At 39.5% G+C, this 15655-nt stretch overlaps 1 protein-coding gene across 1 annotated transcript in view; it reads right to left on the bottom strand.

Annotated features, from left to right (window-relative positions):
• Nucleotides 1-1190: 1190 nt before the first annotated feature.
• The window catches only part of MDM1 (Mdm1 nuclear protein), a 28424-nt gene continuing 13959 nt past the window's right edge, over nt 1191-15655 (bottom strand). Inside the window, 8 exon segments of the mRNA XM_082003426.1 lie at nt 1191-1699; nt 3926-3994; nt 5079-5337; nt 6269-6399; nt 6523-6671; nt 8411-8689; nt 10096-10271; nt 10643-10681. Of these exon segments, the coding sequence (XP_081859552.1) occupies nt 1593-1699; nt 3926-3994; nt 5079-5337; nt 6269-6399; nt 6523-6671; nt 8411-8689; nt 10096-10271; nt 10643-10681 (1209 nt within the window). The 3' untranslated portion in view covers nt 1191-1592.

The following is a 15655-nucleotide window of genomic DNA, read 5'->3' on the forward strand; positions in this document are numbered from 1 at the left end:
TAATCCCAGAAGTCCTCAAGATAAAATAAAATACCTTGATTTGTTTCAAACACCTCCACTGGTAGGAAGCTACTGCAATGCACAATTTCTGGACGATGTGGACACCGTTTTCTGACACAATCAGTGCTGGATAGCACCCTTTAAATCAACACCTCATTTGTGGGGGGCTGGCCTTTTGGCCATTGCAGCCTTCCAGCCTGTGTAGCAACCATCTGCTCTGGGTCACAATTCCAACATACCTAGCTTCAGTAACTTATTCTTTCTGAAGATCAGTTCCAAGGTAACATCTTGTCTTTCAAAAGTCCACAGATGTTCCAGTTGAACAGGTGAAACAGAAAACTAAACAGAGAAATGCCAACATAATAGGCTCTACCAATTTATCTGGCATAATTTGAACAGAAACAAATCAAACAACACTTTTTATTTTCAGTAATATGCATACATAATTGTGTACAAAATCAAAATGTAAGCAAATATGTACAAAATTCAAACTGTTCTTGTATAAAATTTCCAAATGAAGTAATATTCAAACTTGACACCACACAAGAAGAACCAAACTGCCTGCTAGCCACCTATTTCCTCTATTTCATGTTAACTTGTTTGCACCACTTGGAAAGATAAAACAAGCTGTCAGCATAAATCACAAACATTTTTCACTGTGACAATCATAACAGTATGCCAGTCTCCCAGCAATAGGCAACTAGGAAGAGAAGTAATTAAAATGTCAAAGTCAAGAAAAAAAAACATTCTTCTGAGTTTAATTTAAGAGATCAACTACTCCTAAATACCTGAGTTTGAAGTGGGGCTGGGGAAGGCCACTGTTTAAGGTGGCTGAGGTTGCTTTTTCTAGAGAAGTTGAAATTAACACTAGAAACGGGTCTTGCCCACAAAAAGACAAATGTTCCCATCAGTACATCTGACAAACTGCAGTACTGTACACATTGAACTCTAATAGTCATCCTGGGCAGAAAATTGTGGACAACAAACAAACCCTAATGCTTAGTGTCCTTTTCTCAAACCCCTGTATGTTCCATGTTAGCTTCATTAAGAAATAATAGAAATTTTTTTGTAACAGGTTAAAAGCGGTAAGTAGTAAAGGTAACTTTTTGTAACAGCACTGTGTTGTACTGACAATTCATATAGTAACATAAAGAAATATACCACAGTTGCCTTTAAGATAGCTAGTTAAAGGCAAGAAACTGAGCAGTTTGGTGAATGATGCCCTGAATACTGTCCCAGGTCATACTGCATGACTGCAGCAGAAGGCCTTGAAAAGTAAAACAGGCTGCATTAAAAAAAAATTATCTCAGTTTCAAGAAGGAGCCACTGTGAAAAAAAATAAAACTCCACATGACTGTTGTGACATAGTGAACTAAGACATAACTCTCAGATATAAAGGACCTACATTTTCAACACTGGTTTAAATATTGAAATTTTAAATTGGGATGGGAAGTCCTAAAAGTTGGGCCATATCAGTGACAAGTAAAAAATGCTGCATGATATCTACAATCACATTTTTTTAAAATATACACTACAAACTATTAAAAAAAAACCACTTTACAGAACAGTTTCTATACAACAGGTGGGAGAGATTATGTCTTGCCCCAGAAATCCTTCCTCTTCTGAGCTCGTTCCAGTATCTGAGATGCAAGTGAGCTAGATGCTGCCGAGCGAGCAGAAATCTGAGACAACCTGTCATCTGTGGGAAAGCAACAAGGGAAAAACTGAACAGGAAGATTAAATATACATATTAAAACACAGCTGACATTCATGTCAGTCTTTGAAAGTGCAATATTTTTATGACCTCTTTCATAATGGATGCTAAAATAGTACCACAATACACTTTATTACTTGGTAACTGACACGCTGGAGAAGAATCTCACTAGAAAGCTAGAAAACTACTAGGATGTTAGTTAAGTTAAAACGAGCTACATGCCCAGCTCTTGACAAACTCCAGAATGAGATCCCTACCGTCACCTGGGAATTGCCAAATTCTCCAAGTCATCTTTACATTTATTCTCCTGTGTCAGAAGACCTCAGAAAACATTATACAGACTTCAGTGGCAGAGGAGACTAGACTCTTGACATATTCATGAAAGCAACCCACCACTTCAAGTAAAGTGGACAACCTTATAATAACATGTGACTAAAATATCAGAACCTATATTAGCTGAAAGAGCCCCTCTGTGCCAAAACTAGTGTGCCACAAGTTGTTAAAAGAAATATGTCTTCTGAAGAAAACAGGAAGTTTAACACAAAGACAACAAGGAGTATGCTTTAAAAATGTACTTTTGAAAGATCTTGCTTTTGAATACAGGGTCCACTTCACATCCGGCAGAACTCCTAAAATTAAACAGCCTGCATGCTGCTTCTCTGACAAAGCACAACATTATACTTCTTTAACACCATTATTAAAATGTTGCTACAACTCTGTCAAGATGCTCTCTATGAAAAAATAACCTTAATTACACCCATTCTCCTGCAATGAATTCTAAGGAACTGTATCACTACTTTCCAGCCCCCCCCACCAACAAAAAAGCAACAAAAAAATTCAACAACTCAATCCTAACAGTACCTAACTGTACTTTGTCAGTGTTTCAATTAACTTTTCAGCACCATTTCTAAATTCTTGAAATACAGTGATCCAAACAGCCCGTAACAGGCTCACATACTGTGCATAACATCTATATTCCCATGTATGAGAAAACTGCTAACTGCACTTATGCAAACAGACATGTAATTGTAGTAACTCCCAGGTTTCTATGTACATGAACAAATATGGGCATGTGAAATATCTGTGAGCTGGCACATTGCACCTGCTTCTGAAAGCTCATACATCATCACTCAGCTCATAGGGAAAAAAAAGAAAAAGAAACAGCAAGTTACAGCATTTAATCTCTGTGCAGCAAGCTTATGGGCAGCTGCAGAGTACTATAGGATTTTGCATGTTTTATGTAGGTATACATATGCTTGGCTGAGCCATCTGCACAACCCACACATTTTCCAGCCAACTGCAGTGAGTAAAATAGAGAATCGGCCTGAATGTTGGTTAAAACCAAGGAGCAAACAAGCGTAAGGGGTACAGAAAAAAAGCTTTTGGTTGCTCTGGGGTGTATCTATAAATAAACTGCAATCACATATAAGCTTGCTCTGCCCATACTTTGAGCCAAACACAGGTGACTGCGACTAGCACAGCACCACACCAAGCTCAACCTCATACACTATGCTAAGAAACAATGTATAGCAGCTCAAGCTAAGGACACTGTAGTGCTATTGAAGGAGCTTATTTGTGTCTGCCCACAAAAGGGCCAAGAAGCGCACCGTGCACTGGCTGCTCCCCCAGATTACTGTAAACAGAAAAAAAGGCCAAAACAGCAATGAGAGTAACAGCGTGCCATAAGTAGCCCTAATACACTGAGCAGAGGAACAGATGTGAAAATTAAAATCAGAGGAATCATTTTATGTTGCATATCGGGTGCTGAAGTCTCACAAGCAAAATCTTTATCTCAAGATTTTTGGTACCTTTTCAGTTGCATCCAAAGTTACCGCAGCTGCAAGCTGGGCTGTGATCATTTTGCAGTTTGCTTCTGTTGCTATCAACACAAAGGCTTAAAAAATGTGTGGGGAGGAAACAATTTTAGGTATGGAACTGAGCAAGCTACAGTAACCATGTTGAGCCACAATGGTCTATTTTAAGTTTCAACCACGTTTAATGCTTTATTCATACTAGAATATACCTTCATATTCATACTTCAGATTACTAGGATTCAAATTTTTTTGATGAAACAATGCAGTAGTTATTCATGCAAACACACAAACCAGTATTATGTATTGCATTTAGAAATCTCTCACATTAGTGCAAAAGTTAAAATTAATCTAGGTAATAAACACAAGATATACAATAATACTTTGGGAGAAGAAATACCTTCATCATTATAGTTTCTTTCCTGAAGGGGTAACTGGAAAGATCTCATTTTTGGATTGCCAACATTCCCTAAGACAGAAAGTCGAAGGCACAGTTTTGAATGATTTCAAAATAGACAAAGGATAATATTTCATTTTAGAACATTTAAAAATGTTACAGCATTATTTCTAAAACATGAGTCTTATAAATAACAAACATAACAAAAACTCCACCAGACTCCTTTATTCTAAGCTGAGGTAAAATAAACTTCCTCCATTGTATTCTTCTCAAGGCACCTATCTTTGGTAGGTGCTACAAGTTACTTCGTGAACTGCAGTCGAGGTGCAGAGCTAGAATGCAACACCAATTCTAACCTCTTTACAAGGAAATTCTCTGGATTTCACCATCCCACTTAACCTGGCAACTACTTATTCCATTCTAGAGTGGAAATACTACTTTAATTTGGCTAATCTTTATAATAAAAAGATCAAGAATTGTGGGACCTTAAGCAGCTACAGAAAGTCTTCCTGGAACAGAGACTTAAGCATATAAACTCTATTTTGACTAAGAGGTGAAGGATTTGTTAGCAAATTTATGTACCCGGTACCCCTAAAAATTGTTAAAAATCTTTGAAATGCTCCAGCACAAATTCCTCCTCAGCTGAGAAATGGCTTTTCTCAATATCCAATAAATCTTTTATAGATGGCTTTTTTGTTTCCTTATCCTGCAGAAATATTTAAGGAGCTTATCTCTCAGAAATCCACAACTCCTGCAAAAAAATATCCTACTATAAAGGTCCCCAGTTACACATCATTATTGATAATTGCAGCTGGAAAAGTGTCACAGCATCCAGTTGTAACCTAAAGATTAAAAATTACAACTGTCCACACTAAACCAAATTATTCTTCTAATAAGTATATATTGAAATTAGTAAGGCAAAATTAGACAACAGACCACTAAAATACAATTATATTAGCGGAATCTTAAGGTGGAGAGTTGTGCACATTTCCTCAGCAAGACTAAACATATAGCAGAAAAGCTTTTGTTCAAAAACAGAACATTCTTGTAGAGTCTGTAAGGCAGCAAGCTCAGCACTCTCTTGGCCTGAACACTGCACGGTAGCCATTTCCATCCTGCAGCATTCTAACACAGCCAGTCAATACACAAAACCCACCATTATGCTGGAATTCTGGATGCTTGAGAGTCCCTTGAATACGACGAGAGGGACTCCAGCAAGGCACAGAGCAGCTTTTGGCTGACTTCATTACAGGAGGTGTAGAGGAACGCTCTCGATAGGCTGAAGCATGAGGAACTCGCTCATCAGAGACACTGTTAGGAGGCCACTGATCCTGCCTAAGTGGCAGAGGATCCAAAGTTCCCAGCCCAGCAGGTGGAGAGGTAAGGAGTGAAACAGCTTCCACTTCCACATCAGGCTAAAACACAATGGAAAGAAGAAAAAAAAAAAACAAAACACAAAACCCCAACATCTCATATACAGCCTTCCAGTGCAGATTCTCACATATGCAGCAAATGCTGGCTTTACATTATTTACACTTCTCATCAGGGTACTGGAAAAGTAAGTATTTCAAGCTCGTGAAACAGCTTAAGGGAAATCTATTCTTAATAACAAGTGTTTAACATGGTCTGAAAGTAATCTAGTCAGGTCAAACCAAAAGCTTATTTTCTTCACAGCAAAAAACTGTGTTGTTAGATTTTAAACCAACATGACCAACTTCTCATGCAACTGTTTCTGCTTCTATTACAGAACTTACTACAGAGGATATATGCAGTGAAATGATAGCCGTCCTTCTAGAACACAGGCTTAGCACAACTTGACAAAAAAAAAGAAATTTTGAGAGGAAGACAGTTAAACAACTCCTAAATATTTCTATTTTTCCCTTAGTAACTATGCAAGCTGCAAAATAAAAGAAGCACAGAAGTAAAGGAAAGGGAGAATGAAACTATTATGTCACATTTACCTATCTTGTACATAGGCATCCAACCTCTCCTTCGTGAATTTCTTTCAAGTCAAGGAATCTGGAGCCATGCCCAGTGTCAGTGTCAAGTTACAGTAACGTTAATGGGGAAATTAACAGCTCCTGATGGCAACTTTTTTTTTTTAACAGATCCTGTGCATTTAGCAGAAAAAGCCAAAATGGAACTCATCCAATCTCACTCTGATAGTCTCAAGTCCTTTGTTTAATACCCCTCAAAAAATTATTTATTCAGACATTGGCCTTTTTTAGTCACAGATGCTGAGAATGTAAATGGCAACTCAAAAAAAAATTTTTAAATAAGTAATTCGTAATTACTTAAAAAGCATATTTCTAAAATGCATAATGGTAAGTCTCTTTTCTGGCTCACCCGGAAAGACCTTCTTTTTGAAGCTTCTCTTGCACCTTGCTTAGCTGAAGAAGGGTCTGTTCCTAAATCTCGTGTTCTCTGCTGTGAGGATGAAGACTTGGATTTGGGAGGAGACACTAGAACCGCACCTCCTATTGTAGTGGAGAAGATGAAAAATGCTTTATTACCTTAAATAACCTAATAAAGTAATTCATACATGTCTTTATTTTTCTTTAGTTCTTGAAATACTGCTTTGCATTTAAAAGTCTTTTTACCAACAGCTGGGGTAGTGAGATCATGATGAGTCCTCTGAGCTCCACCAAGTGCTCTCAGTTTCGGAGTAGGAAGCCTGCCGCCTGTCCTCGAGGATACAGAAGAAGAATCTGACACAGCTGCAGAAGAATTCAATACTAAGGCATTCTCACTGCAAAAAATGAGAAATTATTAAAGGATTGTCTAAGGACTGAGGAGTCTTGCACTCAAGTTTTTTGTTTCTAATACATTCCTACAATGAAGCCTAAGGCAAGACAGGGCCATAAAACACCAACAGCCTGTAGCTACAACATCTGCTTGCAATGAGGAGTCCTGGATTCCAGCCCTCAAGCCTGTTTCTGTATTTACTTTTTTTTACGTAACTGGATAAAACACATAAACAGTCTCAAGCTGCAAATTCGTGCTCTCTCTGTCCCAGTAAACCTTGAACGTATTGCTGCACAGTAGCAGACTCAACAGGAGGGCTGGAGAGAGTACTCACCCAGGAAAACTTTGAACCTGGTTGCCACCTTAGAGGTGGGAATGTGGGTTTGATTCTTTTCAGTCAATGTGGTGGAACTGAAACCAAGTATCCCACATTTAGGTAACTGCTTTAGCCCCCAGGTTTTTAAATAAATCAGCACCACCACTTCTGTCTTCTTCCTCCAGATGCATTTCAAAAGGAGGTGGCAGCATGTCCACACTGTGCAAGGAACCTGATCGTTATCAGTGCATGCTAGAGATGCTCTGAGGACATCTAGGCAAAGAATGCCTCATTTCTAGCTCTCAAGCAGGCTTAGATAACATGCACGTGTTAGGCTGCCCTGCATGGCCAAGTCCAGAGCATATCTCAGCACACACAGAACCACACTGCACGATGACAGAAAATCTTCAATGTCAATGAGACACATCTATGAACTAGATAATCTCTAGAATTAGATAGAAACTTCAGAAGGTTTTCAGGATGATGGTTTTGAAAGCCTGTCTTCAATTGCTGCTTGAGTCTAGCACCTCAGTCTTTCTTTGCCTGGGTTTTGTATACAGGACATTATCCCCAAAGACGACAATTATAATTCCTTACCTTCGATTCGTGCTACAACACCAAAGATAAAACCCAATGAGGAATACAAAATGCTCAGATGGTATAGTAATAAGGACGAAAGTTATTCAGATATAAATATCTATCAAACTAAAATATTGTTCTACCAAAAAGAATATGCAAAACTTGCACAGTAAAAAGCCAGAGACTTCTGTAACTAGATATAATTTGGATCTTTCAACCGTCAAATACAGTACTATGCACTGTACTATGCACATACTGATCTCTCATTATTTCTAAATACCCCTCCACCTTCTTCCCACCTATGCTCAGTAACATAATCACTGGTGATTACTGTACGCTAGCTATTTTTTTCTCCCAAGTCCTTTATCTTTGTCCATGAAATTTTTTTGAGAAAAACAGATGCTTAAGCACAAGATTAGCATCCTTTCAGTCCTATCAATTCTACACTGTCAATTTGATGCAAATTGTGAGCTTTAATTTTCGACACACTTGGCTCCTGCATAATGAACATAATGAATGCTGCAGTATGGGCCTCTCTGTTCTGAGAGGCCCATACTGCCAATTCTTGAAGTTTTGGAAAAATACATTAGAATTGTTTATGCTTCTACATACTTCTGTCTTGCCAATTAGAATCCAGTATTCTTAATGACAGATCCATTTCCATCAACCAGTTCAATGTCTTGAACTTTCTCATTCTTTATCATACTGTTAAAAGAAAAGTAGTGGCACACCAACTTATACCCTCTTACGTAGATCTGATTTAAAAACAAAAATTAGTTAACCTACATACTTCTGACATGTTAGAAGAAAACTTTACATATATACACCACAAAAATGTTCAGTTTTACCCTTCAATTTTCTTATCTTCATTGGCACCCTTACTGCTTTCTTCTAACTGCTGAGCCACAACTTCAGCCTGTTCATCTTGGTTTTCTTCCTCTTCTGCTGATTGCTGATTCTCCCCTTCTTTAATACCTTCTTCTTCACCCCAAACTAAACGTCTTTTCACTGGAACAGTTAAAGCATTTGACATGTCTTTCTTCTCAGTGCTGTCTTGGTGTGGCTGTTCTCTAGAGTCAGGCTGCTGCAGTATTTTGGGGCTTGGTGCAGTCTCTTTTTCAGAAATTCTAGGTAACAAAGAAAGCAATGTTTCATACCAGCGATTTGCATGATACACATGTGTCTCTGTAGCACACACTCATCCAGTTCAGTCCTTTGCCAAAAGTACAGCTCAGATATTAAAAAGTGGTACGGTTGACAGGATGAATCGTTAAATTTCCACTGAAGTTTCAACTGATGTTTAAGCACAACCCATTTTCAAACTAGATTCTATGAAAATTCACTCTGGATTACCATTTCCAAAAATGTAATGTAAAATCTGAGCTCTATTTCCCATTTCAACACGCTGGATCACCAGAAGCGCTCAAAAAATAACTAGTTTCATGCATAGGGACTGTCTGATGTCATTTTGAAAGCCAAGCAGTTTAGAAGACTCCTCTTTAGGCACAACTTTTGAAAGCCTTAAATGCTCAACTTCTTACAGGAATCAGTGCCTATTAGCCTAGTGCACAGAAATGAGATGAGTAAGAGGATCTGTCTTTCGTAGGCAAAAAACCAAACCAGTAAATCAAAAAATTTACACCATACTTAGTATCACACATGATACTGTCATAAATACTCTTTTACGTTTCATCTCCCAACCCTTTCAAGAGCTACAGTCATACAAACGGGCAGATCCCTCCCACACACAGAAGTAGTGCACATACAGCAGTCTAAGTGGACTGCAGACAGAGGCATCTAAGGCACTGTTTTAAATATCAGCTCTCAGAGAAGTCACAAATGGTTTTTTTCCCTCCTTGCTTCAGCAATAGATGTCTGTATATTTTACTACAATACTAATTCCAAATTCTCCTTGCAATGGATTTAGTATCTGCCAATTCTCACAGCCTTCAAAGAAACGAGAAAATGGATGTACACCGTTCCAGTTCCTAAGTCTTCATCTCAGAACTAAACAGTGTCTAAGATTCAACCACAAGATTAATTAATCCTGACAAGAACATTGATAACATTAGAGCAGGCAACACATATTTCCTATCATTCCAGTGGAAAGAAGAATATTACTTCAGTATGACTCAGTGTGAAATTCCTCCAGACTTGATGAGACCAAGGTTGCCACACTAAATATGCATTTGTGGAGAATTTTAAGAATTTTCAGAAGGCTGGACTGTGCCTCATTTTCAATTTGAGCACAGATCAACTGATGTATCTGTGAAAAGGTAAATGCCTTCATCTGTTCTAGAGAATGTACATATCACAGAATCATAGAACAGCCCAGGTTGGAAGGGTCCTCGAAAGACCATCTGGTCCAACCTTTCATGTGGAAAGGGAGCCTAGATAAGATTATTGAGCACCCTGTCCAATTGCATCTTGAATACAGTCAAACTTCCAAGATCTCACAGCTATGCTAAGCCCATATTCAGCATTTTGCTCTGTTTCAAAGTTGCAGAATAACAGGCAGGAATGACGACCTTACCCGGCAAGATCTAGTGCTCTGATGTTGTTGCTGATGCCTTCTTCTGAACTGGAATTTGAGGACACATCCCAAAGACTGTTATTATCGGACAGGATCTGATTGAGATGGTATCGGGAGAAGTGTGTTCCCTCTACTCGTTGCCTGTAAGCCTTTGCTCTTTCTCGAAGCTCTCTCACCTGCACATCAATGTTTCATAAGTTGCACATCTGTTTAAAGTTCACTAATAGGCTATAATATTATAACATATTTGCATTAGCTAATGGCAGCTAAAGGAGAAAGGCAAGTTACTCATAATACAGGGCCACCCACAGCACAAACATCGCATGCCGCAGTAAATGCAACAACAGGAAAGCAAAAGTAAGAGAAGTGTATACTTAGTAAGCATGTTTGAGCCATGAAGCCAAAGCAAAATTGTCAATTACTCATTCAATGAGCACAAAAAGTTATGCAGCAACTATGAATAAGTTTAGTGCTGGATTCTAGTTTTTCCATCAGCGCTGAGACACAGTTCTCCAAACATTGAAATAGGAACTTAGATGCAACCAACCTCCATATACCACATGGAATTTAGGGTGTTTTGAGATGCCTAAGGAGAGGAATACAGAATTATTTTTAAATTTCTTATTTTTCTCTCAACACTGTATTGTTATTATCACCCTTGTAACTTTATTTCAGTCTAAGTAAGAAATTAAATACTAGAAACCTGTCAACACAGCTCTATGCTGCCTCCCTGAGATTCAGTAAAAAGCTGTATAACAAATACAGTAGCACTGGTATTTCACCAGTTTTTGCCAAGCTTGAGGAAATTCATTTAGATTTCTAAGCCTTAACACTCAAGAATATATTCACCATACACTAATTTATGATTATTTCAAGTCAACAGATCTATGTTCATGTGTAATACTGAGTTTGAATGCTGTGAACACTGCAACTGCCTCTAGCTACATTAATCCTATCTCAGTGAGGAGCTGATGATTACATGAGAACTCTTGGTGCTATTGTATGCAAGACGCAATACCAAAATCATTCCTTCTAGGCTATCAGTAACTGTAAGAATGAGATGTCAGGTTTAGTCTTAAAAAAAAAAAGTGATAAGCTCTCTCTTTAGACATTATACTGTTGATTTTACACTATCATTTTTAATGGTTAAACACTATTTCAACACTCACACTGTCTTGTGTCCTTCACCCAAACACAATTAAAGTGCAGGAAGAAAAAGCAACAATAAAACTTTTATGTTTATATGATTAAAAATAACTTTGTGATATTGTTGTGTGAATTTTGGCTCACTAAAAATGGTTCACAGGAAATACGTATTTTGTCAAAGAGCAGGAAAGTAATACTGACATTTCCTCTAGCACATTTTCATAGCTTTTCTTATTTATTCTTCCTTCATTATAGACTTTGCATCGTTCTTCCTGCAAGGAAGAGTTAAGCAGACCAAATTCCGCTAAACCCACTAAAAGTAACTGGATACACTTAGCCCACACCAGCTAACGTCCTGCAATTTGACCCACTAAATTTCCAAAGAATATGTCATTAAAAATATATACTTGTCATTTTAAGAGAAGAGTTTAGTCTGAGGTGCAAGTGATCTACTGGATTATTCACTTTAAGTAGAAGAATGAAAAATTAATTATGATAGCCACAACAGAAGGAATATAAATGCAGAGCAACAGGACGCTTCAGCAGGAGGAAGAATACCATGTCTCCAGTGAATTGTGAAGAAGTACAAAGGACAACTGTCTCCTTCAGTGACTCAGCAGGCAGCATTATCTCAGCAGGGCACAGGCCCCAGAAAGTCCTACTGTGAATATGAATTGCCCGCATTAATTTTTCAAAAGCATAGTTCAAAGAGATTTTTTCGTTCGAATCATTTTTTTCATTGCTGAAAAGCAACCCTTAATAATATATTGTAGAGTAGCAGTCTAGGAGTAATCACTACAGCTAAGGTCATACCAGGATTCTATTATGGTCTTTGCCTGTTTGGGCTCAGAGCTTTAGAAAGTCTGCTTTGGACTCAAAGTTATCCATGTGCATGCAGTCCCAACTAAGGGAGAAACCAGACTGGGTCAGTCAGAGCTTATCATCTAACCACTTACACTAAGCAAGAGATGTTCTGTAGGCACCTGCAGCAGGGGTGAGTCTCAACGATCAAGCACAGGTAGAGGTTAGATATAGCTTTGCAGAGCATTTCTCTTCATGCCAGTGAAAAATATTGGAACAGGTATGGAATCATTTAGAAATCATTTAGAAAAAAAAAGGACTGTTGGGCAACCTATGTTGTGAATGGCCAAAGTACCTTTCTTGCTTTATTATAAAACTGATGCACTTGAGACTTTTTTCAAGTTACACATACTTATATTAATCTGCTGTTAACGTATTTCTCAAATGGCTAGATTCTTTCTCATATCTCAACTGTGAATGAAGTATTTTATTCAGTCCTACTATTTTAGTATTTTAGCTATGCTGGATCCCATTCTGCAGTTCTTATAACAAAAATATTGATGGATGCCACAAAAAAAGAAAAGCCTGTCCAAGAATCACACCAATCGGGATTTTTACTCTTGTATGAACAGATGTTTTAAGAATTAACCTTGGTTTTCTTCCAACCTGTCTTGAAGACTGGGAAATTCCACGCTTTAACCTTGCTCTTTGCTTTCATCACAGCCACAAAAAGCTTCTTTTTAAGAATTGTAACTCTTAATGATGCATATGGAAAAATTAACAGGACAATAGTAAATTAAAAAAACTTCCATATAGAAAAGATCCCCCACAATAACACATTTACACAAGCTAACTATCATTGTCTACTAGCAAAACTAGTTTGCTGTACTGGTTTTGGCTAAACTAGAATTAAATTTCTTTATAGTAGCTCCTATGGTGCTATGTTTTGGATTTGTGCTGAAAATAGAGTTGATAACAAAAGATGTTTTAGCTATTGCTGAGCAGTGCTTACACAGCGTCAAGGCCTTTTGTGCTTCTCACACCACCCTACCAGCAAGTTGGCTGGGGGTGCACAAGAAGCTGGGAGGGGACACAGCTGGGACAGCTGACCCCAACTGACCAAAGGGATATTCCATACCATATGATATCGTGCTCAGCAATATAAGCTGGGGGAAGAAGGAGGAAGGGGGGGACATTTTGGAGTTACAGCATTTGTCTTCCCAAGTAACCATTACACATGATGGAGTCCTGCTTTCCCGGAGATGGCTGAACACCTGCCTGCTGATGCAGGAGTAGTAAATTAATTCCTTATTCTGCTTTGATTGCACACACAGCTTTTGCTTTACCTATTAAAGTGTTTATAACTTGTGGGTTAAACCCACAAGTTTCCTCACTTTTCCAATTCTCTCCCCCATCCCACTGAGGAGGAGTGAATGAGTGGCTGTGTGGGGCTCAGCTGCCTACTAGGGTTAAACCGCAATGTATGCTCACAGGCATATGATTTAAAGTCTAACAGAGAGGAGAAATTCAGGTAATTCCAATGATAAAAGTCCCTTCCATATGAACTCATACCAAGATCGAATGTATGTATGCATACATAAAAATGTGTACGCAATCAAAAATGTGTATGTAATCTAAGCACATCTGTCATCAATAAAACATTTGTTATTATAAGCTTGAAATGAATTCGGCTCTTCCAGACACCCAGCACAACTTCTTCATTTAGAAGGCCCTAAAAATCCTAATAATTCTTTTTTGAATTCTTCATGCCTACTCGCAAGTGACTTCTTCCTAGTTTCCTCTGCAATTCCCTTGTCAGCAAGAAAACCTCCACAGAAAAGTCAGACACATCCAAAACACGTATCTACAGTGTAGGAATTTCTTGGTTTCTCATACACTCTAATTAAATGCTGCATATATTTACTTCCTACATCTCTCAAACCCAACCCAAAAAGGATTCTGCCTGATAGAGCAGAACACATTTCTCTACTTGCAGACTCCTCAATCTTTCCCTGGACTGTACCGCAATGACTCCTGCCAGCTGGCTGTGCTGCAAGCACAATGTACTCCAAGGCAATGCGTCCCTTTCCCTTTACTTGCCTACCAGTCAGTTGCTCTTGAAGATCAGCACTGCTCCTGACTGTTTTGAGCCCACTGATTACTACCCACTGTTGGTCATGCAGGTTGGCAATGATGAGGTTGCACTCAGAATCCCAAAGGCAGTCAAAAAGGACTTGAGAGCACTGGGGCGACTGGTCAATGGAGCAGGAGCACAGGTAGTGTTTTCATCAATCCCTTCAGTGACAGGGAAGAACGCTGAAAGGAACAGGAAAGCACATCTGATCAACACATGGCTCAGGGGCTGGTGCCGTTGTCAGAATTTGGGGTTTTTTGACCACGGGGCGGTTTACACGGCACCGGGCCTCCTCGCAGCAGATGGAGTGCAACTGACTCCAAGGGGGAAAAGGATTCTTGCTTACGAGCTGGCAGGCCTCATCGAGAGGGCTTTAAACTAGATTTGAAGGGGGGAGGAGATAAAACCAGGCTCACTAGAGTTGAGCCTAGGGGTGGCGTGCCAGAGTTGAAATCAATAGCCCAGCTCAGGTGCATCTACACCAATGCACGCAGCATGGGCACCAAACAGGAGGAGCTGGAAGCCATTGTGCAGTGGGACAGTTGTGATGTAGTTGCCATCACAGAAACATGGTGGGGTGCTTCTCATGACTGGAGTGCTGCAAGGGATGGCTATAAGCTCTTCCGAAGGGATAGGCAGGGAAGGAGAGGTGGTGGGGTGGCTCTGTATGTTAGGGAGTGTTTTGATTGCATAGAAATCAATGATTGTGAAGACCGAGTAGAGTGCTTATGGGTAAGGATGAGGGGGAAGGCCAATGAGGCAGATATCTTGCTGGGAGTCTGTTACAGACCACCCAACCAGGACGAAGAGACAGATGAGACATTCTATAAGCAACTGGCAGAAGCCGTGCATTCGCTGGCCCTTGTTCTTGTGGGGGACTTCAATCTACCGGACATCTGCTGGAAGTATAACACGGCAGAGAGGAAACAATCTGGGAGGTTTCTGGAGTGTGTGGAGGATAACTTCCTGACACAGCTGGTGAGTGAGCCCATCAGGGGAGGTGCCTTGCTGGACCTGCTGTTTACAAACAGAGAAGGCCTGGTGAGAGATGTGGTGGTCGGAGGCCGTCTTGGGCTTAGTGACCATGATATGATAGAATTCTCAATTGTGAGCAAGTAAGGAGAGGGGTCAGCAAAACTTCTACCATGGACTTCTGGAGGGCAGACTTTGGCCTGTTCAGGTCACTGGTTGAGAGACCCTTGGGAGACAGTCCTGAAGGACAAAGGGGTCCAGGAAGGCTGGACAGTCTTCAAGAAGGAAATCTTAAAGGCACAGGAGCAAGCAGTCCCCATGTGCTATAGGAAGAGCTGGCAGGGAAGGCAACTGGCCTGGCTGAATTTTGCTGGGACTCAGGGAAAAGAGAGGAGTTTATCACCTCTGGAAGAAGGGGCAGGCAACTCACGAAGAGTACAAGGATCTCATTAGGTCAAGCAGGGACAAAATTAGGAAGGCAAAAGCCCAGCTAGAGCTCAGTCTGGC

Source organism: Phaethon aethereus, assembly GCF_964289735.1.
Source record: "Phaethon aethereus genome assembly, chromosome: 1".
NCBI lineage: Eukaryota > Metazoa > Chordata > Aves > Phaethontiformes > Phaethontidae > Phaethon > Phaethon aethereus.